Source organism: Pocillopora verrucosa, chromosome 3 (assembly GCF_036669915.1).
Source record: "Pocillopora verrucosa isolate sample1 chromosome 3, ASM3666991v2, whole genome shotgun sequence".
Classification (NCBI taxonomy): Eukaryota; Metazoa; Cnidaria; class Anthozoa; order Scleractinia; family Pocilloporidae; genus Pocillopora; species Pocillopora verrucosa.
The window spans coordinates 16,506,599-16,530,326 of record NC_089314.1 but is presented as its reverse complement, the minus strand read 5'-3'; the positions used below and the strand labels follow the sequence as shown (position 1 = coordinate 16,530,326).

The following is a 23,728-nucleotide window of genomic DNA, read 5'->3' as shown; positions in this document are numbered from 1 at the left end:
ATCTAATCAGAGTTCTTTTTGTGCTTTTAGCTTTCCTGGATCCAACAGATCCTTGCCAGTCCAGATCTGTTCTGTTTTGCTGACTATCCATGTCACACAGTAGTAATAGACCTACTTAAGACAGCCCCTGAGGATGATAATAGAGAGATTGCAACATGGTAACTATGGCACTATTGAGATGTCCAAAGGTCATTTATTGCTTATTCTGGAATGGCAATGTTCTAAAACTAGCCTAAGGTCCTTTTTTTTAACTATAATAATATTGATTTAGAGCAGAGGAAATATTTAAAGGAGTGAATTGGAACTCAATGTGAAAATACTCAAATGCTAAAGCCTGTCAAAACAGACAAGTGTAAGTGACAAAGCCACAATAATTTCAGCTCTGGTGTTCATTTCCAAGAAAAGGCAAATTTATCAATTACTTTAGGTGCCTGAGAGTTGTGGATTAATCCAGTTTTTATAAAAAATAATTTAAAAAATAACTATATTTTAGCGTGCATTTTAGCTCAACAGTTTTCCTTTTACATGGCACTTTTGTTTTGTTTGTGGTCAATAGTGATCCAAGTATATGTACCAAATTAGGTCTTCATTTCCCCTGTATCACTTATGATTTTGCTGATACCTTACTGACTTAAGCATAATTCCCTTAAAACTTCATGATATCATTTTTGTATTTTTCTTGCAGGAAATCTCTCAATCTGTCAGAAACCTTGTTAAGACTAGCAGAGGCTGGTCACTACGACACAGTAAAATCTTTGTTTAATTTTCCTTTGAAGCACTGCCCAGATGTTCTGCTGCTTGCCTTGCTGCAGATAAATGTAGGTTGAGATTTGTTCAGTTTTAGCTATCATAGAAATAAGTCAACATTGTATCATTTTGGTTGCCAGCTGCTTTACATGGTTAAAGACAAGTAGATACCTTTACAAACCTTCATAACAGTATTTTGAGATCTACTTTGGGTTGTTGAAAATTGCTACCACTTGGAAAAAATCTTCTCATCTATTAGTTTGCTGGGGTAGACAAACACCAAAACAAGAATAAACCTCTGGGGGACAATAATGGTCTGGAATGGATAAATTTAACAAGGAAAAGGAAATGGAAATGGTCAAGTTTTAAAAATTTCTAAGAAGTGCAAACCTTCCAAGATGCAACTTTTTACTACCAGCTCCTAGTTGGTAGCCTGTAGTGCACCTGGATGTGTCACTCAATACCTTAGGCAAAAACAGTAACGTGCATGTATGTATGCAGGCTGTCTGTGGTGCAGACTTCTTGATGAAGGCTGCTCCCATGTTTAGCAAATCCTGGCAACCCAGCCATGAGAAGAGATGAAAAACCCTTTGAAAGCATTGAAAAGGGATTGGAAAGAGTAACAGTACCTGATAAATTAAGATAGAACACAGTTTTACTTTAATCTTTTGTAGAAAAAGGAATTCTGACGCTTGACCTTGGTCAGTTGACTGCTATCCATTTAAAATGTACAAAGACTTATTGATGTTGTTTTTTGCAGCCTCTATGGCTTTCACTTCGCAATGAGCTTGTGTCACAACTCATCCCAGTGTTTTTGGCTAACCATCCCAACTCTGGCAGTGTTTTGCATTATGTGTGGCATGGTCAGGTATGTGAAAATCAACAGACAGCCTTACATAATTTTCAAAGTTAAATATAGATTAGATTGTTACTACAATCAAAGCTTTCTTGAAGGACACTGGGATAATATGCTGACAGTTCTACTATTGGTTGCATTCATGAAATCTGTTTTCTAAAGGTTAGTCTTTTCCATAGGGCCAATCAGCATCAATTCGCCAACTCGTGATGCAAGCCATGGCAGAATGGTATGTGAAAGGAGACATGGATCAAGGAAGGCTATCCAGGATCTTGGATGTGGCTCAGGACCTTAAGGTCAGAAACATTTTGTTCTGGCCACTGTACCAGTATGGCTCTCATTTATGTTTCTCACAGGCCCTATGAGAGCTGTCCAGAGGCATATTTTGCTGCTTGGGCAATGGCATATGGTAGATTGTCCAACCATTCATTATAAAATCTAAAAACAAAATAAATGAATGTGCTTACAGTTTCTTACTTTTTTCTTGCATTAATGGCAGAATGATTTGTTGATTTTCTTTCAGGCCCTGTCCATGCTTCTGAATGGATCTCCATTTGTGTTTGTAATTGACCTTGCTGCTCTGGCATCACGCCGAGAATACCTTAAGTTGGATAAGTGGCTAAAAGACAAACTTAAAGAGCATAAGGTGATGGAAAATTTCTTACTGTAATGTGAAATTTCAAGACAGGTCTACTTCTAAATGATATTGTGTGATTGTTAGGGCTAGAGAAGCCCTGAAAATGTTTGTTTTGTTGATTGTTGTTCTGTAGTGCAATTTGTTTTGAATGCTAAATTGGCCACTTTTAAGAGTTTCTAAAGCTGACATGGGGATAATGCTCCAAATATCAGCTTCAGAAACTCTTTATGGTGGCCAATTACATTATCAATTCACTTGATAAAATTAAATTTATCTCTTTTTGTAGAAACCTTACTCAGATAGTCACACTACAGAATCAAGTTTTACTCCTTCCCTTAGACCATTCACTGATCAATATTTTTGCTAGATTGTGTTGTAACCTCATTTTTTTGTGGATCATTTCAGGAGGAATTTGCTCAATCATGTATTGTTTTCTTGAGACGTCGCTGTCCCTCTTTGCTCGGGGTTACCATTGACAAGGAACTTCCAAAGAGTGCTCAGCTTCCTCAGGAGACAGTGGTTACCATGCTTTCATGCCTCCAGGCATTTTTAAGGTCAGTGTTTGAAAGCACACTATCATTCGTCTCTGAGAACATATGGTGAGGGTTATATTGTACAGGAAATGATACGTTCTTTGTTAAGGTCACCGAGGCTAAATGGAAATTGCTTGAATTTTATAGTCAAGCACCTCCAGAACTTGCAGAAACCATCAGTCAGATGTTGACTAACCATGGTCCCCTGGTGAAGGCACGACCTAGTGCTGCTGTGGTTGGAATTCCATTCAAGAGACAAGGAAGCTTGGATGCAGGACTACCTCCAAACCTTTCTGGCCAGGTAGAATGGAGACTTTGAATATCAATCTCATGCACGATCCTTTTTCTAATTATTACTTATTATTTGTTTCTGTGTGTTTGTTTTTAGCTTGACCCTCTGACAGGGCTAAACATCCCTCAGTCACCTCTCCCTACAACCCCAGCCACACCCACCACCCAGTTACCATCATTCCCACCCCACCCCCTCACTGGTTCTGTACTCGGACCCACAAGCAGCCTTGGAGCTGTTGGTAGCATGAGCACAGGTCTGCCCCAGGCGGTACAAAAGCCACAGTCTCAGCTTGGACAGCTTCCTCTTACAACACCAGCAACATCAAGCTCAGGGCTACAGTCCCCAAGTTTCAGCTCTTCGCAGAATCCCCTGTTGTCGCAGCTTCATCAAGCAGGTGGGCTAGGACAGTCTATTGGTGGATCAGCACTGGATGCCAGGCTCTTAGTAGGCCTTGGAATCCAGAAACAGCTTGGGGGCTCTTTACTACAGCAACAACAACAGCAACAGCAAAGTGCTCTCCTCTCTCAGTCAAGAAATCAGGCAGATAAATTACGACAAGGTGAGAGTGAGTGCATTGAGCAGCCTCAAATTTTTTTCACTATGAGTGTGCATCAAGCACCACTTACGGCTTGGACTCCTCCCTTGCTACTCAGTGTTGTCGAGGGAATAGCCTGAAATCAAGAAAATGTTGTTTTTGTGGTTAAAAAAAGTTCAACCTTCTCACATTTCCTCTTTTTGTGATTGTCAGCTGCTTCCACAGCAGATGTTGCTCAAGTGTGGCCAGGTATGGATCAGTCCTTCACAAAAGAAGTAGAGGATGAGGCGAACTCATACTTTCAGAGAATTTACAATCATCCCCCGAATCCTACCATCAGCATTGATGAGGTGCTCGAAATGCTGAAGAAATTCAAAGATTCACCTGTCAAGAAAGAGAGGGTGAGTACCGTTATTCCCGGAACAATTTGGGCGACAGTCAAATTTTTATATATATAGCAAGGTTTTGTCTAGTAAATTTAAATAAAATCAATAACGATCACTTTTTCTGTTCTCTTTTTAGGATATTTTTCTCTGCATGCTTCGCAATTTGTTTGAAGAGTACAGATTCTTTCCTCAGTATCCAGACAAAGAGCTTCACACAACTGCTTGCTTGTTTGGGGGAATAATTGAGCAGGGACTTGTAACGTAAGTCAATAGTAGTAGCCATCTTATTTTTTTTCAGGTTCAAATTACTGTAGCTGATATTATGGTCGATGATTAATCAAATAAATCTGTAGGTTTGAATATGGAAAGTATAACGTCCCTATCTTTCAGGTACATGGCCCTTGGAATTGCTTTGCGTTATGTCCTGGAGGCCTTGAGGAAACCGTTTGGCTCAAAAATGTACATGTTTGGAATAGCTGGGCTCGATAGATTCAAGACAAGGTATACTATTCTAGATGCTTTTAATCTTAGTAGTGGTTAGGAAAAGTACACTCTGGAAACTGTTTAGTGTTTTTTATCTGCTTTCAAAGAGTGTATGTTAAAATTAACCACTGAACACGGTGAATGAAATTCCAAAAAGCGACAAAACCCCCATTCAGAAATTTTGTTTTACGTGTCAAAATGTCCAATTTCGGACGTCGTCATATTGAAAGCAACTTAGCGATTGTATAGACTTCAACCAAGATGGCGGCTCACATCTTACTTTTCTGGTTTCGCTTTGGTTATCGCAAATCTCATAAGGATGTCTGAAAACGTAGAATTACAATCTAGGAGAGTTTCTTTCCCTTTTCTTACTTTGTTATTAGTGGAGGGGAAAATTGAAATAAATATTTGGAGCTGATCTTTCCCTTAACATTTTTCTTGTGAAGTGTTGTAGAGGCGATAATGAAGGTTCTTTGTTGTCAAACAGGCTCAAAGACTACCCGCACTACTGCCAGCATCTTGCATCAATCCCGCATTTTATGGAATTCCCGCCCACGTTAATAGAGTACATTGAGTATGGACAGCAATCCAGAGAGCCACCAATGGGGAGCAGAAATGTACAGGTAAGTGGCAGCAACATAAAATAAAATATTCTATATGTTTTAGCGCTTTGCTTTTTGTCTACCCCGACTAAATCCTAATGTTGAGGTGCACGTCAAGTCTTGTGTGAAAAGTTATTATGGAATTTCGATTCTTGGAACCTCCTGGGAAAATTTGGTGTGAAACAACTTTTTTTTAGTGGGTAAGGGCTGAAATATTGTGAGTTTCGAGGGAGAGAGAAAAAGAACCTGCGAATTCTGGATTGTGCCTAATGTGTTAACCAACTTCTTTGTTCAAAGTTGATTTCACTTTTTCTCAAACTTCTAGGTAAGTTTTGATGAGAAAAATATTTCAATGTGTCTCTAGACAGAAGTTTCATATATTCAAATTTTTCTTTTCAAGAGCTAAGTCTCTCTTTGAGTGTATGCAGTAGTTCGGTATTGTATCAATATTATACGATTCAAGTGCATAAAACTCGCACCGCACTTTTGCGCTTATGTTCGTAACGTGGACAAATTCGCTGTCGCACCACCCTGTAATACTGCAATTTATGGAGTTTTTATCATTCAAGTTTTCAAAATAACGCCTAAATTGGTCTTCATTTAGCTGAATAAAGGGGTAAGTTTCTAAAGAAACTGTGGTGCTGCGTCGGTGGTAGAGTATAACTGGGTAATTTAGTATTATCAACTGAGTTGATAACGTAAATTGGCCTTCATGAAGAGTCTAAAAGCTGACGTTTCGAGCGTTAACCCTTCATGAGACCCATTTAACTGCTCTTACGAAGAGCTAACGCTCGAAACGTCAGCTTTTAAACTCTTTACGGAGGCCAATTTACGTGATCAACTAAGTTGATAATACCAAATTACTTCATTTAGCTGACCTTGTTTCCTCTTGATCCGAGAATCCTTATTTGGACCTTAACGTTGTTTCTTTTAATCTCCCAAGGACCCTTTGGCGTCAAGATTGCTCAACCGAGCTACTCCAACTCTGACCAGTGTATCAGGTACCTCGACCTTCACCAGCACAGCAGTCAGCAGACCGGTTCCACTTGGTCCTTCCATTCCCTCCATCCCGTTAGGTTCAGGACCAGTGCCATCATTACCTCTGGTCCCCTCTGTCTCTTCAACTAACACTGCTGTATCGTCGCCTTCTAAACCAGTGACAACATCAGGTATGGCTTCTGTCATCCCGATATAGAGTCCCGAGCTCAACTTTTATCAAATCCAAACTTGGTTAACCTAAAATCGTGAAATGTCCGCCAGATGTAAAATTTTAGTCGCCATCATTTACGACATTGAATGCGATTGCTTATCTTATTATGAGATTTAACCCGTAAACGCATACACGCTGGTCTGATTATCACTTTTCCTCATCTGGATTGAGAGTTTTTTCTCCTTTCATTTTCCAAAAAGGAAGTTGTTTCTTGAGTCAAAGAGGGCAAATTTTACATAACAGTTTTCTTGATCCGACGGAAAATGTCGATCTGCCATGAAACGAAATAACCGTTGTGATATTCCATTTTCACATACCAGTCATGCGTGACATTATGCATATAACAGTAAAATGCCCGAATACTGAATGACTTTAACAAGCAGATTGTTGCCACAATAAGCAGGATACGTGCCAAATCCACGTTTAACTGTTTAACTGCACATTACTATGTTTTTCATCATCCTCGTCGTTTCAATAGAGTACAACAGTTCTTTTATTAATCGTTTGACCCCTGAGAGTGACCAGCATCTAATTTCTCCTTAAAATATCACCTCTGAATCAAAATCAAAGTCGCGAGAATAATGGAAATGATCATCGACTAAAGAGGCTCTTGATTTTGAAATTAACTCTCATTGTGAGTACCTCGGAAAATTTATGGAGAACAGAGTGGAGAATATTTCTATTGATTTCAAGGTGTTAAGAGTTAAAAACAGGGACGACGGCAATGAATAACGTTACTGATTCATGGATTTATTTGATTTTAGCTGCATCTCCCGTTCGAGGCAAGGAACCATCCATTGCCACTGCAAACAATATTGATACCTTACTGGGTGCTACGGAATCGAGTGAAATAGTTCAACCACCAGAAAATATTCAAGATAAAGTACATTTTATCTTCAACAATATCTCCCAAGCCACTCTGTCACAGAAGGTTAGTGTGATGATTTTCCTTGTTATTCGGTATAAATTAGTTCTAATAAATTTCACAGACTTCACAGTCACTCTGAAAAATTTTATCACTTAAAGATGGCTTTAAAAAAATAGATTACTGAATAATGAATAAAAGGACATTTAGCTTGGTTTGTCTCTCACATTCTTGGTGGAAACTGATCGCTGCAATTAAAAGGTAAAGATTTCCCAAATCTTTCAAAACTGAATGAAGTAGCTTGCACCGAGAAAGTCCAAACTAGCTTCAGCAAGTGATCTGTAGCGAATATAGAGCAGTTTTCAATTGACTGTGCAAAGTAATCCTGGATTATATAGGATTTGCTTTACTTTTTTTCTATCATTGGTCCTGAAAACTTCCGCCACTCTCTCAACCAATCAGAGAGACCAGAGACATGCGCTTCAGGCTTAAGGTTTTTACTTTGTGTACTCATTGGCTCTTAAAGTTATTTTTCTTCTTTCTGAGAGGCCTTTTTTAGACACTTTGCTTTTGATTATACAACACTCAATCGTAAACACCCTGATACACAGAATGGCATGAACTGCTCGTGCATTTCTTTGTTATTGTTCCTCAAGATGTTTTGAAAGTTTACGTTATTTGAAAACTTCTGACATATATCACGAAAGGTATACACGTTCACGCGATTTCTTATCTCTACGGGTCTTCGTTTGATTTACTTTCGCGTGTATTTCCTTCCAAGGCTGAAGAAATGAAAAATCTTGTCCAGAATGAGTACACTTTGTGGGTATCACAATACTTGGTGATGAAGAGAGCCAGCATTGAACCTAATTTCCATCAGCTGTACTTGGAGTTTATGGAATCACTCGACATTACAAACTTTTCAAAGGAAGTGCTTAAGGAAACATACAGAAACATCAAGGTGTGTAGCTATGAAATCTAGACTGTTTGACTCTTCACGTTCTATCGCATCCTTACATCAGTATGCATATTCCCCTTACTGTTTTCCATACAATTCTTAAGGTACTGACTAGGAGAATTCGTTTATTTAGGATTTTTTTTATGTGGTGATTATTTCCTTTATTCTCAATACGTAAATGTGGGATTCAGGGGTAATGGTGTAGGGAGAAGTTAAGATACTAGTCACTCTAAGGGGTTCACGGGTTAACGGTTGATTGCTTTTTGCGTGAACCTAGCGCACAAAGTATTTCGTAAAGAAAGTAATTTTGTAAGCGAGATCTTTTTATTGAACTTTAAAATGTGTAAGAAATGGTTTAATACAGTTGTGATTGTGATTTCACAACCAAGCGTACATCTAACTCGGAACAAGGGATAAAAATAAACTTTCGAGTTAACTTATTTTGAGACTTGCTGAACAACTGCTTAGTAAAGCTACAGCAATTTGTCAGGCATTTGTCGTTGAAAATACAACAACTAGTAGTCATGATAACTCACTAGGTATTGGCCAACACAAGTAGCTATCTGCAGGATTGTATATCTAGGAGATTTATTTCCCCAACTCTTTTGACTACTAGAGGTGGCCAAAAAGATTTTTCGGTCAACCATATAATTGCGTTTCAAGAAAGAAGGTAATGAGACGGTTTAGAAAAATCTCACTGGGGGATTAATTTCTGATTTAACACCGAATTCTCTGAACTGAAATTACGTGAAATGTACAGCAGACAGTGCAGAAAAATGTTACTTAGATCCTTAAAGTGAAAATGTTAAGGTAACAGACGCTGAAGGTTTAAGTGTTACGACCCGTTTTGATAATACTTATACTATTTACGCAAACTTCTTTAGGTGCTTCTACAGTCCGACAAAGTCCCGGCAAACTTCTCTGACCGATCGTTGCTAAAGAACCTCGGCCACTGGTTGGGACTCCAGACCTTGGCCAGAAACAAACCTATACTAATGAAGGTACTGTTCAAGTGATAGCTTGACTCTACAGTTGTTGTTGACTTTATCTGGTGAAATTCGGTCGAAATCTTTTGTATTTCTTTTGTCTGTGGTAGCTATCTAAAATATGAAGAATAAAAACTTAAAAAAGTATGTGGTGATTGGTTAACGTTCGTGTGTCAACGTTCGTGTTGTCCTGAAAAGGATTCCTCTCAGGGTGAGTGGCAGATGTGTCAGCAACCTGAGAGGACGTCATTATCGGAGTAAAGTGGAAACGTTTATTAAAAAGCATTTATTACACTTATTTACCACTTATTTGCACATGAGGTCATAGGGTTTTAAGGGCTAAAACCATCATTTTGATCGTTTTGTTTTTGTCAGGATCTTGATGTAAAGTCGTTGATTATCGAAGCGTACTTTAAAGGACAGCAGGTATGCCGATTGGAGAATTATTTTGTATTATTTTTTTTGAAATGTGAGGTAATTTTTTCCGCGAAAGTGCTGCTAAAAAACCTACGTAATGAAACGTAAGTATTTAATTCTTACTTTGGGTAGCACACTTTGAGTCCAGATAAATGAACGTAAGACACCTGGATTATATCATTGGGAATGAGACAAGACTATTGGTTTTGGAGCCATGCGGCAATTCGTCTTGACCAGGGCGTGAAATTGCGCCTAATACAGGCGCCAATGCGACTAAATTTTTTACTTTGGCGACCAAATCCTGAAAATTAGTCGCCAAATTGGCGACTAGAATATTTCATCATAACCTTGCCTAGAGATATAGTAAATTAAAAAGATTTGCAAAGATAAATCCGCGGCAAACTTCCTCATTAAGTTTGTTTCCAAAACGCAGCACATGCATCTCGATCGATAACTAGATTTAGGATGGATTTAGGTAGTTTGAACGTTGCATATCATCTATTCTATTGTCCACTTTGTAGCACGTTAAAGATCTTTTCCCTAACTTAATTTCTAGAACGATGACAGCGTAAATAAAGGGTTTGTTTGTCTTTGAAAATGGCGACCAACTTTTTTTGAATTGGCTACCACTTTGGAGAATTTAGGAGCCAAGTGGCTATCTGAAAAAAAAATTTCGAGCCCTGTGGTACTGGAGTTAGTGTTGACCCGTTCATTGTTATTTTGCCCTCAAGAATCAAGTAACGGAGAGTAACCGCTGGTCAAAATGTGAGTCAGTGCTTACCAGGTTTTGTTTGTTTGCTTACTCCATAAAAGGAAATGCTCTATGTTGTTCCATTTGTGGCGAAAATCATAGAATCCTCAGCCAAGAGTAGAGTGTTTAGGCCGCCCAACCCGTGGGTGATGGCCATCATGTCAGTGTTGGTTGAGCTGCATCAAGTACCTGACTTGAAGGTGAGTAATTATAGGAGTTAGAGACGGACGGACGGACGTTCTGGACAGAGGCATACGGTTCAGTCGTGGATTAAGAGTATTTTTCGCTGGAGCAGGGTGCCGATCTCTTGTCCGTAGTGTTGGTTTTTAAAGTTGATAAAAATCGCAATATTTTAGAGCAGCTGCACGGACCTTTCAGAAGTCGCTCGTTTTTCAAAACTGCCCTTTTAACGCTCTTTAATATCTTTGGTATAAATTATTCCCTTTCCGTGGTCCTTCCGTGTTTTTTGGTCCTTCTTTCGTCTTCCTCATTTCCCCCTCATTTCCTCTCATTCCTTCTTTATCCGCCTTCCTTCTCCTCCTCCTTGCCAAATCTTCTCGCCTCCTCTCTCTCATTTTCAACCCTTCTCTCCATATATTCAAACCTTTTGTCCTTAATAATGCACATGATATATTCATGAAGTATTGTACCATTCTTTGCTTTCGTAAACTTTTCTCTTTTTCCCTTATTGTAGCTGAATCTTAAATTTGAAGTAGAAGTCCTTTGCAACACGTTATCCATTGAGATGAAGGTAAGACATGTCTCAGTGAACCCTTACCATGTCCAAGGAACAAGTGTCATCGTAGCTGTTACATTAATGTTCCCCAATTTTGTCTCCCGCATTGCTCAACCAGATGCACAAGAATGTTTGTACCTTAACGCCTCACCAGCCGAGCCGTAAGGTCACTTATTTAATTTAAAAATATATACAGATATGAACCGAGTTAAAAGAAAGATTAAATGCACCAAAGCCGAGCCGCCAAGATGTCATCCGTGGGGTTGATGGGTTGAAGGGCTGAAGGGTAGCCCTTTGTTTACACCAATGAATAGACGTCACTATACGGAGGCTATAGTCGCTAGGAAACCGAAAACCACATGATGATATCAAACGAGAATTTATCGTTACCGTGACACGGCAAAGGCTGACCTTGAGCTCCAAATTACGAACCTTAAGCTCGTAACATTCTGTGCGCCTGTGGCTCTTCCTCAGATCTCTGATACGTGCCGGGCGTCATGGTCATTTATGATAATCACAGTGCTACTTAGGTAACGAACGAAGTTTTGGACTTAAAATGAAGTAGTAGTCTGTGAACAATTCTTTATCAGATGTTTCATCTTTTTGTCGTTATTAAGTTTTCTTTTTTTTTTTCCAAGGAAATTAAAGCTTCAGAGCTGCTTAAGGATCCTGAAAAACTGAAACACATCCCTCACCAGTTGTCTTCTCCAGAGAAAGACAAACAGCGTAAGTGCTTAAATTATATACAACTTCTCATCATTCATGAATTTCTTTTTATTCTAAGTGCAACATGTTGGAATTATTTCAACACTTTGACAGTCCTTCGATTATTCTTTGCCAAGAGGCTTTTAAGAGTAGAATAATGTCCTAATTTTCGCATTTTAAGCGAAGAAACGCGAGTATGAAAAATGAATCTGCCCTCATCTAAAGCGTTAACGACGGATGTGCATTTTTTTAAACCTGCAATATACCCTTAGGCTTGGCTGCGCGCAATTTTTGTTTGTTTTTAATTACTCATTCCACAATGCGCTGCCAGTTTGTTGTTTTATTGTTTCCTCGGGTTTAGCGAAAATTACACCGCATCTACATCTAGAAGAGTTCACTCTAACCATATTTTTCCAGCTGAAGTAATGATTGTTTTGTTGTATTTCATCCTTGTCTCCAATTAGCTGCGGCTAGTAGCAGTTCTACGCCCACCCCCACAGGTTCATCTCAACAAGGACAGCCTCCTGTGGCACCTCCACCCCCTCAGTATTCATATCAGGAGATTAATGTAGCCTCACTCGCAGGGCTGGCACCACACATTCAGGTTAACACGCAGGTATGTCATCGTCCAAGACGTGAGAGCTAAAATTCGCAGATTTGAAATATTCTCTTACTTAAAGGCCTTGATAAGAGTGCTGAAGAAGAGTATAATAGTCATATTTAGCGTGTTACGAACTGTCTGGAACAAAAAGGATGCTACTGGCTTAGCATTGAGAACTTTTGGGTTGATGTCAGATGATTAGATTAAAAGATTTCGGCAAAATGTCTCGATTTTCACAACCTGTGATGTGTAGCATGAGTCTATTACAAGAAGATTTGTGGATGTTTAATCGCATTGCCATGATTATAATATTTAAACAAAGGAGCAAACGAACGAGAGCACGAACGAGCGGACCACTATGTGTTTCCTAGCGTCAATTTTTCTCTGCCACCAGATCCCACTGTTCCAGCAGCACCCACATCTTAAACAGTTTGTACGTCCAGCTATTGAGAGAGCCGTGCAAGAGCTTGTTCATCCAGTGGTGGAGAGATCCATTAAGATTTGCCTTACCACAGCTGAGATGATAGTGAAGAAGGTGGGTTTCGGTGTGCAATGGACGGTATTGTTTGAGTTTTCGATCCTGTTATAGACTACGAGCAGTTCCCCTTTTCGGCGGAGTCTGTCGTGCGAGTCAAGAAAGATCACTGATTCGCCCCCCTTCACTCTTGGAGGGGCCCCCCGCGGCGCACCAACATCATTTTATTATTTCACGGTTTATTTTTTCTGATTCGCGCGAGGGACTTCGCCGAAAAGGAGGGAATGCTCGTGGTCTAATTCTTTAGCAGGTTTTTGCGTCGTCTTGGTAACCGGATTGGATTTTTTTCTCTCCAAAGGATTTTGCCTTGGATCCGGAAGAGTCCCGAATGAGAGCCGCGGCCCATCACATGGTCCGCTTCATGACAGCAGGCATGGCTCTGATCACGTGTAGGGAACCGCTCCTTATTAGCATCAATAACAATCTTAGATCGAACTTCCAGGCTGCTCTGAGAGTGAGTATGATAATTAAATCGAGCAAAATCACGCGGAGCGATTAGATCCTTTGTATAGACTACATTCTGTTAGTTATCATCACTCAAATTTCGAAAATCCCTGGAGGAACACAGGGTTAGCAAATCTTGTGCCTCAAAGTTTTTTTTGTTTGTTTGTTTTTTCAAAAAAGCATGGAAGCAATACTTTAGAGCCAAAACCATCATCCCCAAAAGAAGACATAAACTAGGGTTTAATAATCTGAAAGAGATCTATTTAGGAGAAAGGTCAATTCAGGGGAGTCCATTCCGGAGGGAGTACGTTGTGTAAAATCTTGTAACAAAATCTTTGACTTCAGGGTGCTAACCAGCAGCAAAAGGAATTGATTGAACAAGCTGCATCTGTCATCAGTGAGGAGAACACAGAACTGGCGTGTGCATTCATTCAGAAGACAGCGGTAGAGAAAGCTTTACCTGAGATGGACAAACGTCTCACTACAGTAAGGAGTGTGGTTGTAGACTCTGATTTCTAATATGTACTGTACAATACGCTCTGTAGAACGCACTTCGATTGAGCCTCGATAAAAACAAAACTGAGACAATCGAACGGGGCCAGAGATTACAAAGGCAAACATTACAAGGAACCAATGAGAATTAAAATGGATTGTAGTAAACTGCTTAAAGGTTTAAAAATATGCGTGACTAAGCACCGGATTCGCTTTGGTTTTGTGTCTGATTGATTGATATAAGGGCGGTTTTTCTGTTGACCACCAAGTTGTTTTACATGGATTAATGTGTTTTGCAGGAGTTTGACGTTCGTCGCCATGCTCGTAGTGAGGGACGGCGGTACTGTGATCCAGTGGTTTTAACATATCAGGCAGAGCGCATGCCTGAACAGATTCGACTGAAGGTAAGCGTAATTGGATAGTGCTGTCTGTAATCCTCGTTTCAAGCCTCCAAACCAATTTGAGTTCACAAAGCAGATTAATACCTTGTGTATGAAATGATATTGGAATGTGAGTTACCAACTGGTTAAGCCGAATATCTCGGATAAATCTCGATACAATTTTCATCCAAAGAGTTGCACGCGACACCTTCTTGTAACTTGTGGATGCTTATCCGTGTCAGGTTGGTGGAGTAAACGCCAGTCAAACAGCTGTGTATGAAGAGTTTGCACGAAGTATTCCTGGATTCCAACCTCCAGCTGCAGGCGAAGCCATCTCCACTCCACCTCTGCCGAAACCTGTCCAGTACGAACATGGAATACTCGGCAATGCTGAGGTGGGTTGGAAAATTTTTTTGGATTCAGAGATTTTAATTGTTTCAAGTAAAGATGGTTTCAAAGTTGTGTGGAGCAATTCTAGTACCTCATTGTGGTTGATACTCAAGCATGGACGATTGGGTAATTGTTTTAGAATTGAAGTGACAAGTTCAACTAAACTCGTCGCTGCTTAAACCGAAAGTTGTTCTGTGAAAGTATTGATTACTCCCAAACTCCGTTGTGGCAGGTTCTATGCGCTCTTGGCGAGAGGATTTTGAGGCGGTTGTTTTTTTACCATCCTCGAGGCTTTGGTAGCTATTGACTGAAACGTCCCTCCCTGTATTCTTGTTGTCCACCGATTATTTATGCAGTATTGATGATTGCCTGAAAGGTGACTCAAGGCAGGCTGGGTTGCACAGATTTGTTAGCCATATGAGGATTACTTTATCTGGCGGCTGGCTAGCCACAATTTGGGGAGTTCTCTGGGCTCCCAACGGGGCAGCTTTTGTTACCATTTGTTCCTGTCAAGTTTCAGGAGCAGTACACTTCACTTTTCCTATGGATGAAGAGGTTACTTATGTATATGAGGCTAATTGTTGTTATTAATTTTTTTGTCATTTGTTTTTTCACCAGGCCTTTATGCCTGAGGAGGTGGTACAGATTCTCGGTAAGTGTGCAGCAGAAATCGAACAACATCTGCACGCCATCATCGCTCCGCCCACCAATCAGCATGTCGTCACTATACACAGCCTGCTGGACGCTGTAGTGCAGGCACGAATTTCAAGAGACAACATGACTGCTCTGAGGCTGTTACACAAGGTTTGTGGAGTCAAACATCGTTTTATGTGGTCAGATTAGATGCTGTCACTTTTAATAACAGAACACGCTTCAACATGATGTAAATGACCACCTGGACATACAGTGGAGGCTCGAGCTGCTTATTGCTTTGCCCCACTTACCGGTAGTCCTACGACCTCTTTTGGGGTTGAAACTATGCTAAATGTACACAAAACCGGCTAATTTTTCGTTTGCTTTGTGTTAGGCTGTAGAGGGTCTTCTTGAAGGAGTTGCACCATTAGCTACTGATGCAGAGTTGTCTCTAAGATATCGTGATTGTCACCTGATAGTACTTAGAGGACTACAGGACCCCAGAGGATACGGACCCATGTGGACCGCCCGTCACGTGACCAAGTTAGTAACAGGAACCGTTCATAACGTTGTTTTCCATTCCACTTAAAAAGTGATTTTTTCCAATTTACACTACCTTTACTACGAGGTGGTGTCTTCAAGTTGGTGTTTCATGGGCAGATAGGTTTTCATACATGTAGACAACACTGTCAAGACAAGGATAGTAGAGAATGTTAGGATAAAACACCAGTTTTCCTTTAGAACAATCAAATAAATTTATAGCTATCAGTTAAGAGATTTAGTATTTAGATAGGGTGGGAAAAGTTGGCTGATTTAATTTTTTTTTTCGCCCTTAAAAACCTCGGGATTGAATACCATGGCTTGACATGGTACCATGACATCTAATTTTGCCTTTTCTAAAATTTTTTCCAGGTTCGTGTGTGATTGTCCACCTGACTTGAAGTTTAATGTAGACGCCATTGACATTTTGATCCGTAGCCACTTGATCAATATGAGAGAGTTTGATCTTCATCTTGTTCAGGTGTGTTAGCTATGTGTGGTCATCTACATAGATCGATTTCCACTTGAGTGTATTTCGATTAAGTACTGTGGGCCTAAAACTAATTATATTGTGAGTGCCAAACGGAACAAGGAAAAGCTTAACAGAGCCGATTATAATTCATTGTAAAAACAATCAAACTACCAGAAGTGCGGGAAATCGCGAATGACTTAGTTGCGGTTGGTTTTGGTTTCGCATCTGATTGGTGGAGAGTGTAGCTTGAGTAGTTTCAACCAATCGCAGAGCAAAGAACACCCATGCAATCCCGGATGACGTATGGCGCCCAACTGAATTGTTTTGTTAAAATTTCAAGTTCAATTTTGTGATTATTATTTCCTTTTATTTGACTTAACGGTTTTTGTTTGTTTGTTTCGTTCCTAGTGTATTGACAATGGTCACAATCTGCAGGCACTTCACTTTGCTATTCAGCTTGCTAAATACGTTTCCGATGAGAAGCACAGCCCACATGTCACAGAGGTAAAGGCGGTTTTAAGTGCGAAGTATCAATACACATTAACAAACATTTATGTCATCTAAGTCGATGTTTTAAGATTTGATGACGTGGGAAAAAACGGAAAATGCGGCTGAGCAAGATATGTTAGGCTTTCGGTATTAAATATCATCTCTTACAATAGCTATAATTTTATGGATATTTGTATTGTCTCTTTTAATTGTAGAATGATCTTTATCACACAATTGAAGCTCTAACGAGGATAGCTCACAGCAGGCAGAATAATGAAGGGTACGTTTCTTATTATCTGTTGAAGGTCGCATATCAAATTGTTTCACTCTAGAAGAATCCACTACATCCTGCTATACTCTCGACACTCGAATCGAACTGCTCCCTAATGCCTAATATTGTTATTTTCTTTTCTTTAAACAATCTTCCAGCTTGTCCTCTTTGTTGGAAGCCTCACACAATGGCCCTCCTTCCCAGTCTGTCGGCGGAGGGCACCACGAAATGGGTGACAACAAGGCACCTGGAGGGCCTACATCTTTGACCTCGAGTGTGTCATCAGGTGTGAGTTCCAATTTCCATGGTTACGAGGATCCACCTGGTCTGCACGAAAAGGTAACAGAGTTATTGTTATATAGCTGTGCTAGTGATGAATTCAAACCAGTGAGGACCATGATGATGAAATTAATTTTGTTTCGTATGATTTTATGAAGATGACCACAGGATTAAGTGTCGTTTTTTATGTTCTCTTGGTGTTATTAAGCCGCATCTTGATTTTCAGGTGGAGTACTTGTTACGAGAATGGGTGCGGCTTTGCCATCAGCCCGGAGCAGGGAAGGAAAGTGAGAAGGCCTTCTCAACATTCGTTGCCCTGGTCAGTCCTTTCGTCTTTATTGTGTGATTTGTTTTGTGGTCAACGGAAAATGGTAGACGTCATTTGTTGTGATTAATATTTTATCGTATTAAAAAGGGAAATACCTTAAGTTAGTCCTGTCTCAAAACTACCAAAATTATTGAATAGGTAGAGAAAATAAAGTGAAAATACCAGGAGAATTCAGTGTCTAACAGCTGCTTCTGTATTTATTTATTGTAGCTTCATCAGCAAGGCATTCTGAGAACTGATGATCTGATCACAAGGTTTTTCCGGATCAGTACTGAGTTGTGTGTGGAGGTGACATACAGAGCTTTGGGAGATCATGTAAGCTCCTTATTATTTCCTTTCGTACTGAGCCAGAACTACAGGAAGCACTCCAACCAGTCACAACAAAGATCAACACCGTAAAGAGTAAATGATCCCTAATTGGCTCAAGATTTTGCATCTTATATGGTTGAGAGGTCGCTGCGAGTTCTCTAGAAAATTTACAAAGCGGGGTAAAACAAAATTAATGCAATCTGGAAAATGTGTTGTTTTAAAGTGCGCGTGAAGAAGTTGTTTGCCCTCCGAACTTCGTGAGATTAAACCTGCTCTTTGCCCTCTCTGCTTAGCAGTACCGTTCAGTAAGTGTCAAGGTTGTTCAGAAATCTTTCAAAAGGCTATTTTCTACCGAAACAGAATCATCCTGTCTTTCGGTGCAATAACATGACTAGCTTCTTTCAATCCAATGGTTACAGGTTTGAAAAGTGTATCATCCACATTAGAAGACTTAAAGAAAAAACACTGCGCAGTGCCGTATGAAACTCTAGTTTTCAGTAGCTTTGGGTTTAACAGTACCCCTAACTCGTTACTTTCCTTTCCCAATTTCAGCCCAACAGCCCCACCGTGGCGAGGGCCAAGTGTCATAACACCCTGGATGCTTACTGTCGTTTGATAGCGCTCCTGGTGCGTCACTCAGGAGATGCCTCCAACAATGTGACCAAGATTAACCTCCTCAGCAGAGTGAGTCACTGTTGCTTTAACAACTTGTAGTTCTCAGTTGATTTTACTGTAGTCATGATCAAATCTCGTAATGATGTACCTATCTTAATAGGTCCTTGGCACAGTCGCTACGGTGTTATTCCAAGATCATGAGATTCGTCACACGGAGTTTCAACAGCTGCCTTATCACAGAATCTTTATAATGCTGCTTGTAGAGCTAAACCAACCCGAACCCATCCTGGAAGCTATAAATTTCCAGGTCCTGCAAACTTTTAGGTAAGCATTTTTTCACCTCTGAAGTGAATGGCTTGAGTGAGTTAAACCATTTGTCCCGAATCATGATTTAGAGTCTATCATCTATTAATCACGATTATTACTTCTAGGTGTGCATGAGTACGGAACTTTTCTGCTAAATTTCACGTTAATAATAAAAGTTTATGTTGCTTAGTGATCACTCTGTAGATCTAAACACCTAAGAAATTGTTTATATTAGCACTGTGTTCCATGCCCTCCGGCCATCCCGTGCATCAGGGTTCGCATACGCCTGGCTTGAGCTCATATCGCATCGCCTTCTGATGTCCAAGCTGCTTCTAAACACACCGCAGCAGAAGGTAAGTTGGATCAGAAAGCGAGTTTGATTCAACGTGTTCAGAAATCGTGCATTACACAGCACGCTCTAGGCAAGATGAGAGGCAAACAAATCGTTGAAACTAAGTTATCCAACAAGTTGTTTTGAGGTTCTGCAATTCATACCATGTTTGGGCAGTGATATATCATTGGATTAATACTTTATTTAACCCGATGCTGAATAAAAACCTATTGTCGTGTTATCAACAATCTTCGTTTTACCAGATTTTAAACTCGTAAGAAGAAAACGTAAGAGACACTTGAGTAACTAAGGTGATGTTAACATCGTTACCCTTTTCTCACCATTAACCATCTATACGCGATTTTTTGATCGCGCTTGGGAATGTGTATTGAAATTTTTGTTCGTTTATTTGTTTCTAGGGCTGGGTTTTGTTTCAACAGCTGCTAATCGATCTTTTCAAGTTTTTGGCTCCATTCCTGAGGAACGCTGAGTTAGCTAAACAGACTCACTTGCTTTATAAGGTTGGCAGGGACAGCTGTAGAGCTTCGATTTTGTGAAACTTTTTTGTCCTTTTTTTTTTTTTAAAAAGTTTACTTAGATGGATGGTTTGTTACGGAAAACCTTAATACTGAACAGTTTTATAAGTTGATCATTTGATCCCTTAGAGTGACTAGCATCTTAATTCTCCTTATAATATCACCCTTGAATCACACATCAAGGTTATGAGAATTTAGGAAATGATCACCAACCCAAAGAAGCTCTTTGTGTTAACAAATTGGGAAATGTATATAGCACAGTATGGTGAATATGCATACTTATTATCCAACTCTACAAAGCAGAGTACAAATAACGCGCGAATAGAGTGCAAATATCCTGTGATATTGCCGAATATAGCAGGATATTGGTTATTTTGTACCGTAAAAAACCTGTTGAACTAGTCGGCTGCACGCGCTACGCTTCTCTATCCGCTTTGCTTTTCTCGTCTTATGAGAAAGACTTGGCAACAAAAGGCCGTTGGATAATAAATAACTTATTAGACGTTTTGGTGCGAAGTATCGTTGAATATTTTTACTCGTTGATTGTAGGCCCCGCTGTCGTCTAAGACTTCGAATTTATCTTCCTACGTCCCCCAAATCAAAAATAGTGAAGCAGTAGTTAAAATGGTTAAGAGTTTGGTTTAGGTAACGTTTCAGTTCAAAACATACTTACATTTGGATTTCCGCTCGAATTATCTGAGGATTTTCGCCAAACAAATACAGTGTTTGTGGAAACAGTATTCTTTAGATGTAGGCGATAAAATCAGTTTCTTGTAATGTTGATTGATTTCAGGTACAGTTTGTTTTAGGTAACGTGTCGTTGATGTTCTCTGCATTTTTATTTTTAGGGTACACTACGCGTGTTGTTGGTCCTGCTTCATGACTTCCCAGAGTTCCTATGTGATTACCACTTCAGTTTCTGTGACGTCATCCCTCCCAACTGTATTCAGATGAGGAATCTTATCCTTAGTGCTTTCCCTCGGAACATGAGACTCCCAGACCCCTTCACGCCAAATTTGAAGGTAACGTCTCTAATTTAATTTGGAAAACTCGCGCAGATTTCTTAATATGGCAGTTTTTTTTTTATTTTGTTTTGTTTTGTTTCGTTTTTGCTTTCTAATAGACCAGTGTGGAAAGGGCGCATGGTTGTGTGTGTTAAGTAAAGCTACTAAAGTGGTCACGAGATTTGCACGCACTGAATGGAGGGCTTTTCGATCGAGCGTCGTTAAACAAAAGCAAAGCAATCAATCAGCCAATCAGGGCATAAGAAAATACTACAAGGAGCTTATGAGAACTTGAAGGAAATACTAGGGAACTGTGCTCTTCAGACAAATCACAGAGCTTACTGAAATAACACATGTGAACTAGCGGATTGCTTTCGATTCCCAATGATATCTCCATTTTTCACATTGTCTGAAATTCTGGTTCACAGGCAAAAGTTCTTGTTAATTCTTTCCCTCTGATTATACGAACACAGGTTGATTTGCTGACTGACATCGCTCATTCGCCACGTATCCTGACAAACTTTGCCTCTGCTATCCAGCCTGCGAACTTCAAAAAGGTAAAATAGACTGGGAAGTTTGCCTGATCTAATATCCGACAGAACTTAAGGAATTTTAGCTAAGTTCGATATTTCTTTTTTGTTTCTGTACAGGATTTAGATTCGTATCTGAAGACACGTGCTCCAGTAACCTTCCTGACGGAACTCAGAACGCATTTGCAGGTAATGTCTGTTTCTTTCGATTTTTTATGATTTTATTCATGACGGTGTAAAAAGAAAAAGAAAAGATCCTTGGGAGGTTAGGAAGGACATCGCAATGAAAGCAATGTTTATTACTTAGAGGCAAAGTCATCGCGGTTTTTTAAGAAGCTGTAGTAACGACCTGTAAAAGCAACAGGAGCATTTTTTTTAATCCGCATTTAAGGGAGCTAAGAAAGCGCAAAGTATCTCATATGGCTTTTTTGTGAGTGTAATTGTTTTAATTATATCTTGTCTAATTAGGTATCCAATGAAGCTGGAACGCGTTACAACGTACCTTTGATGAATGCCTTGGTCCTTTACGTCGGAACGCAAGCCATTACTTACATTCACAGTAAGAGCGGTACCCCATCCATGTCAACCATCACTCATTCGTCGCACATGGACATCTTCCAAAATCTGGCTGTGGATTTGGATACCGAAGGTACAGACTTAATCTGTAAACGAACGGCATTGAGTGGAAAACGGGAGGTTATTTTTCTCACAGAGGAACTTTTTTAATTGGGATTGAATTGATTTGCTGTATAACGCCCGGGGATTGGTCTAGAAACTGCGTCACTGTCATATCCTCAGCCAATCAGATACAGAATTGAAACCAATCACGTTTTCATTACTTGCATTTGTGTTTACTTTTATTTCGTATTTTTCGCTGTGATATATCCTTCTATTTCTCCTTCGGTAACTGTGGTCCTCTTTTTTCGGCATTGTAGTGCTGTAGCATTAGGTAGTCTGATGGATGACAAAAATACTTTTGCCTCTCCAGGTCGATACCTATTCTTAAATGCGATTGCAAATCAGCTGCGTTATCCAAACAGCCACACACATTACTTCAGTTGTGTTCTGCTGTATCTCTTTGCTGAAGCAAACACAGAAGCCATTCAAGAACAGATTACAAGGTGCGTACACATTCTTCCAAGACTATCCTTTGCTGATACCATTTTGTTCAGAATAACTCATCCTTTTGGCCAATGCTCCAAAATTAAGAGGCGCTGCCTTTGCCCGACATTTGATTGGCTTGTAAAACAGACAAGATGGCAAATGAATTTAAAACAAGACGAGTTTCTGTGCAGATTTCATCCCTAACTGCTACCTCCATCGGTAAACGATCCTGTCTCCATTGCTGATTTATTTGAAAGAAGTGCTGAGATAAACGTTTTTATTTACTTGATCTCTTGTAACCTTGGATATCCTGAATTATCTTTTAATACTTTTATGACTGTGAGCAAACATTTTACCCATGTAATATGTGTATATATATATTTTTTTTTTGCTTTTTTTTTTTTTTTTGTAGGGTATTGCTGGAGCGGTTGATTGTGAACCGACCTCATCCTTGGGGACTACTGATCACCTTCATTGAACTCATTAAGAATCACCAGTACAAATTCTGGACGCACGAATTTGTTCACTGCGCTCCGGAAATCGAAAAGTAAGATTGAATTTCTTCTACGATTAACAGCGGTGCTCCTTCATTAAATGCATTTTATCGATAAGCTGAGAAGATACGCGATGCATCCTTCCGTACAGATGCTTAGTGTAATTGTAAAGTGTATATAAATGTTACATCACCCATCTGGGTAAAAAGAGGAAGGGCACTTGAAAATTGCATCGTTTTTCCAGTTCTTTCTCGATGAATAGAAACTTCTCGTGTCCTGTGCTAAAATTTTGTGATGAAGGGAAGAGAACTGTGTCAGAGACGGTTGAGAGATCTATTAGATTATTGTGAAAAATTCATTTCTGATTTTTGATCATTGGACTGGTTCTGACCATCGTTGAGACCGCTACGTTACTCAACCCTTCAACCCCTAAGACAGGCTAGCATCTAATTTCTCCTCACACTACCACCCCTGGTACTGAGGAGAAAGGAAATGATCACCAACTAAAAAAGTTCTTAATTGTTAAATAAATGTTCCTTGTTAGCACCTCAGGAAATGTATTGAGAACGGTATGGAGAATATGCATACTGATATTAAGTTGGAAAGGGTAAGTGGTTTTCAAATAACCTGGTACATTTTCCTGCAGGTTGTTCGAATCCGTTGCACGTAGCTGCATGCAGCAGAAACAGGCACCGCCCAGAGATACTGCTGAAAACCGAGAGTGAACGCACAAGAAACAAGCTGTAAATTTGTACAACAGGTTTCAAGAGATCCAGTCCTTATGACATTGAAGTTTTTGACAATTTGTAATTTTTGTATCGTAGAATGCTGAATAAAACAACGCTTTGGAGAGTATGTTTTGTGTCTTCCTTGTTCTTGTTTTACATTTTTAGGACTGGTTATTTGACTGCGATGGTTTTATTTTCTTAAATTTACTCCTGTTTTC

The 23,728-nt window shown here is 39.7% G+C and overlaps 1 protein-coding gene across 1 annotated transcript in view; it reads left to right on the top strand.

Annotated features, from left to right (window-relative positions):
- LOC131780795 (CCR4-NOT transcription complex subunit 1) overlaps positions 1-23,637 on the top strand; it is a 34,225-nt gene extending 10,588 nt beyond the window's left edge. Inside the window, exons 14-58 of the mRNA XM_059097389.2 lie at positions 31-158; positions 686-818; positions 1,508-1,615; positions 1,783-1,899; positions 2,127-2,249; positions 2,646-2,794; positions 2,921-3,074; positions 3,162-3,624; positions 3,814-4,001; positions 4,123-4,247; positions 4,377-4,487; positions 4,957-5,092; positions 6,015-6,240; positions 7,046-7,212; positions 7,928-8,107; positions 8,989-9,105; positions 9,466-9,516; positions 10,321-10,458; positions 10,953-11,009; positions 11,633-11,720; positions 12,164-12,315; positions 12,695-12,835; positions 13,134-13,289; positions 13,625-13,765; positions 14,071-14,175; positions 14,394-14,546; positions 15,160-15,345; positions 15,569-15,717; positions 16,087-16,195; positions 16,595-16,690; positions 16,891-16,955; positions 17,105-17,285; positions 17,452-17,544; positions 17,764-17,868; positions 18,415-18,546; positions 18,638-18,801; positions 19,019-19,136; positions 19,534-19,635; positions 20,499-20,672; positions 21,128-21,211; positions 21,305-21,373; positions 21,653-21,833; positions 22,173-22,305; positions 22,701-22,835; positions 23,429-23,637. Coding sequence (XP_058953372.2) covers positions 31-158; positions 686-818; positions 1,508-1,615; positions 1,783-1,899; positions 2,127-2,249; positions 2,646-2,794; positions 2,921-3,074; positions 3,162-3,624; positions 3,814-4,001; positions 4,123-4,247; positions 4,377-4,487; positions 4,957-5,092; positions 6,015-6,240; positions 7,046-7,212; positions 7,928-8,107; positions 8,989-9,105; positions 9,466-9,516; positions 10,321-10,458; positions 10,953-11,009; positions 11,633-11,720; positions 12,164-12,315; positions 12,695-12,835; positions 13,134-13,289; positions 13,625-13,765; positions 14,071-14,175; positions 14,394-14,546; positions 15,160-15,345; positions 15,569-15,717; positions 16,087-16,195; positions 16,595-16,690; positions 16,891-16,955; positions 17,105-17,285; positions 17,452-17,544; positions 17,764-17,868; positions 18,415-18,546; positions 18,638-18,801; positions 19,019-19,136; positions 19,534-19,635; positions 20,499-20,672; positions 21,128-21,211; positions 21,305-21,373; positions 21,653-21,833; positions 22,173-22,305; positions 22,701-22,835; positions 23,429-23,507 — 6,162 coding nt within the window. The 3' untranslated portion in view covers positions 23,508-23,637. The remainder of the gene's footprint in view (positions 1-30; positions 159-685; positions 819-1,507; positions 1,616-1,782; positions 1,900-2,126; positions 2,250-2,645; positions 2,795-2,920; positions 3,075-3,161; positions 3,625-3,813; positions 4,002-4,122; positions 4,248-4,376; positions 4,488-4,956; positions 5,093-6,014; positions 6,241-7,045; positions 7,213-7,927; positions 8,108-8,988; positions 9,106-9,465; positions 9,517-10,320; positions 10,459-10,952; positions 11,010-11,632; positions 11,721-12,163; positions 12,316-12,694; positions 12,836-13,133; positions 13,290-13,624; positions 13,766-14,070; positions 14,176-14,393; positions 14,547-15,159; positions 15,346-15,568; positions 15,718-16,086; positions 16,196-16,594; positions 16,691-16,890; positions 16,956-17,104; positions 17,286-17,451; positions 17,545-17,763; positions 17,869-18,414; positions 18,547-18,637; positions 18,802-19,018; positions 19,137-19,533; positions 19,636-20,498; positions 20,673-21,127; positions 21,212-21,304; positions 21,374-21,652; positions 21,834-22,172; positions 22,306-22,700; positions 22,836-23,428) is intronic.
- The last annotated feature ends 91 nt before the right edge of the window (positions 23,638-23,728 follow it).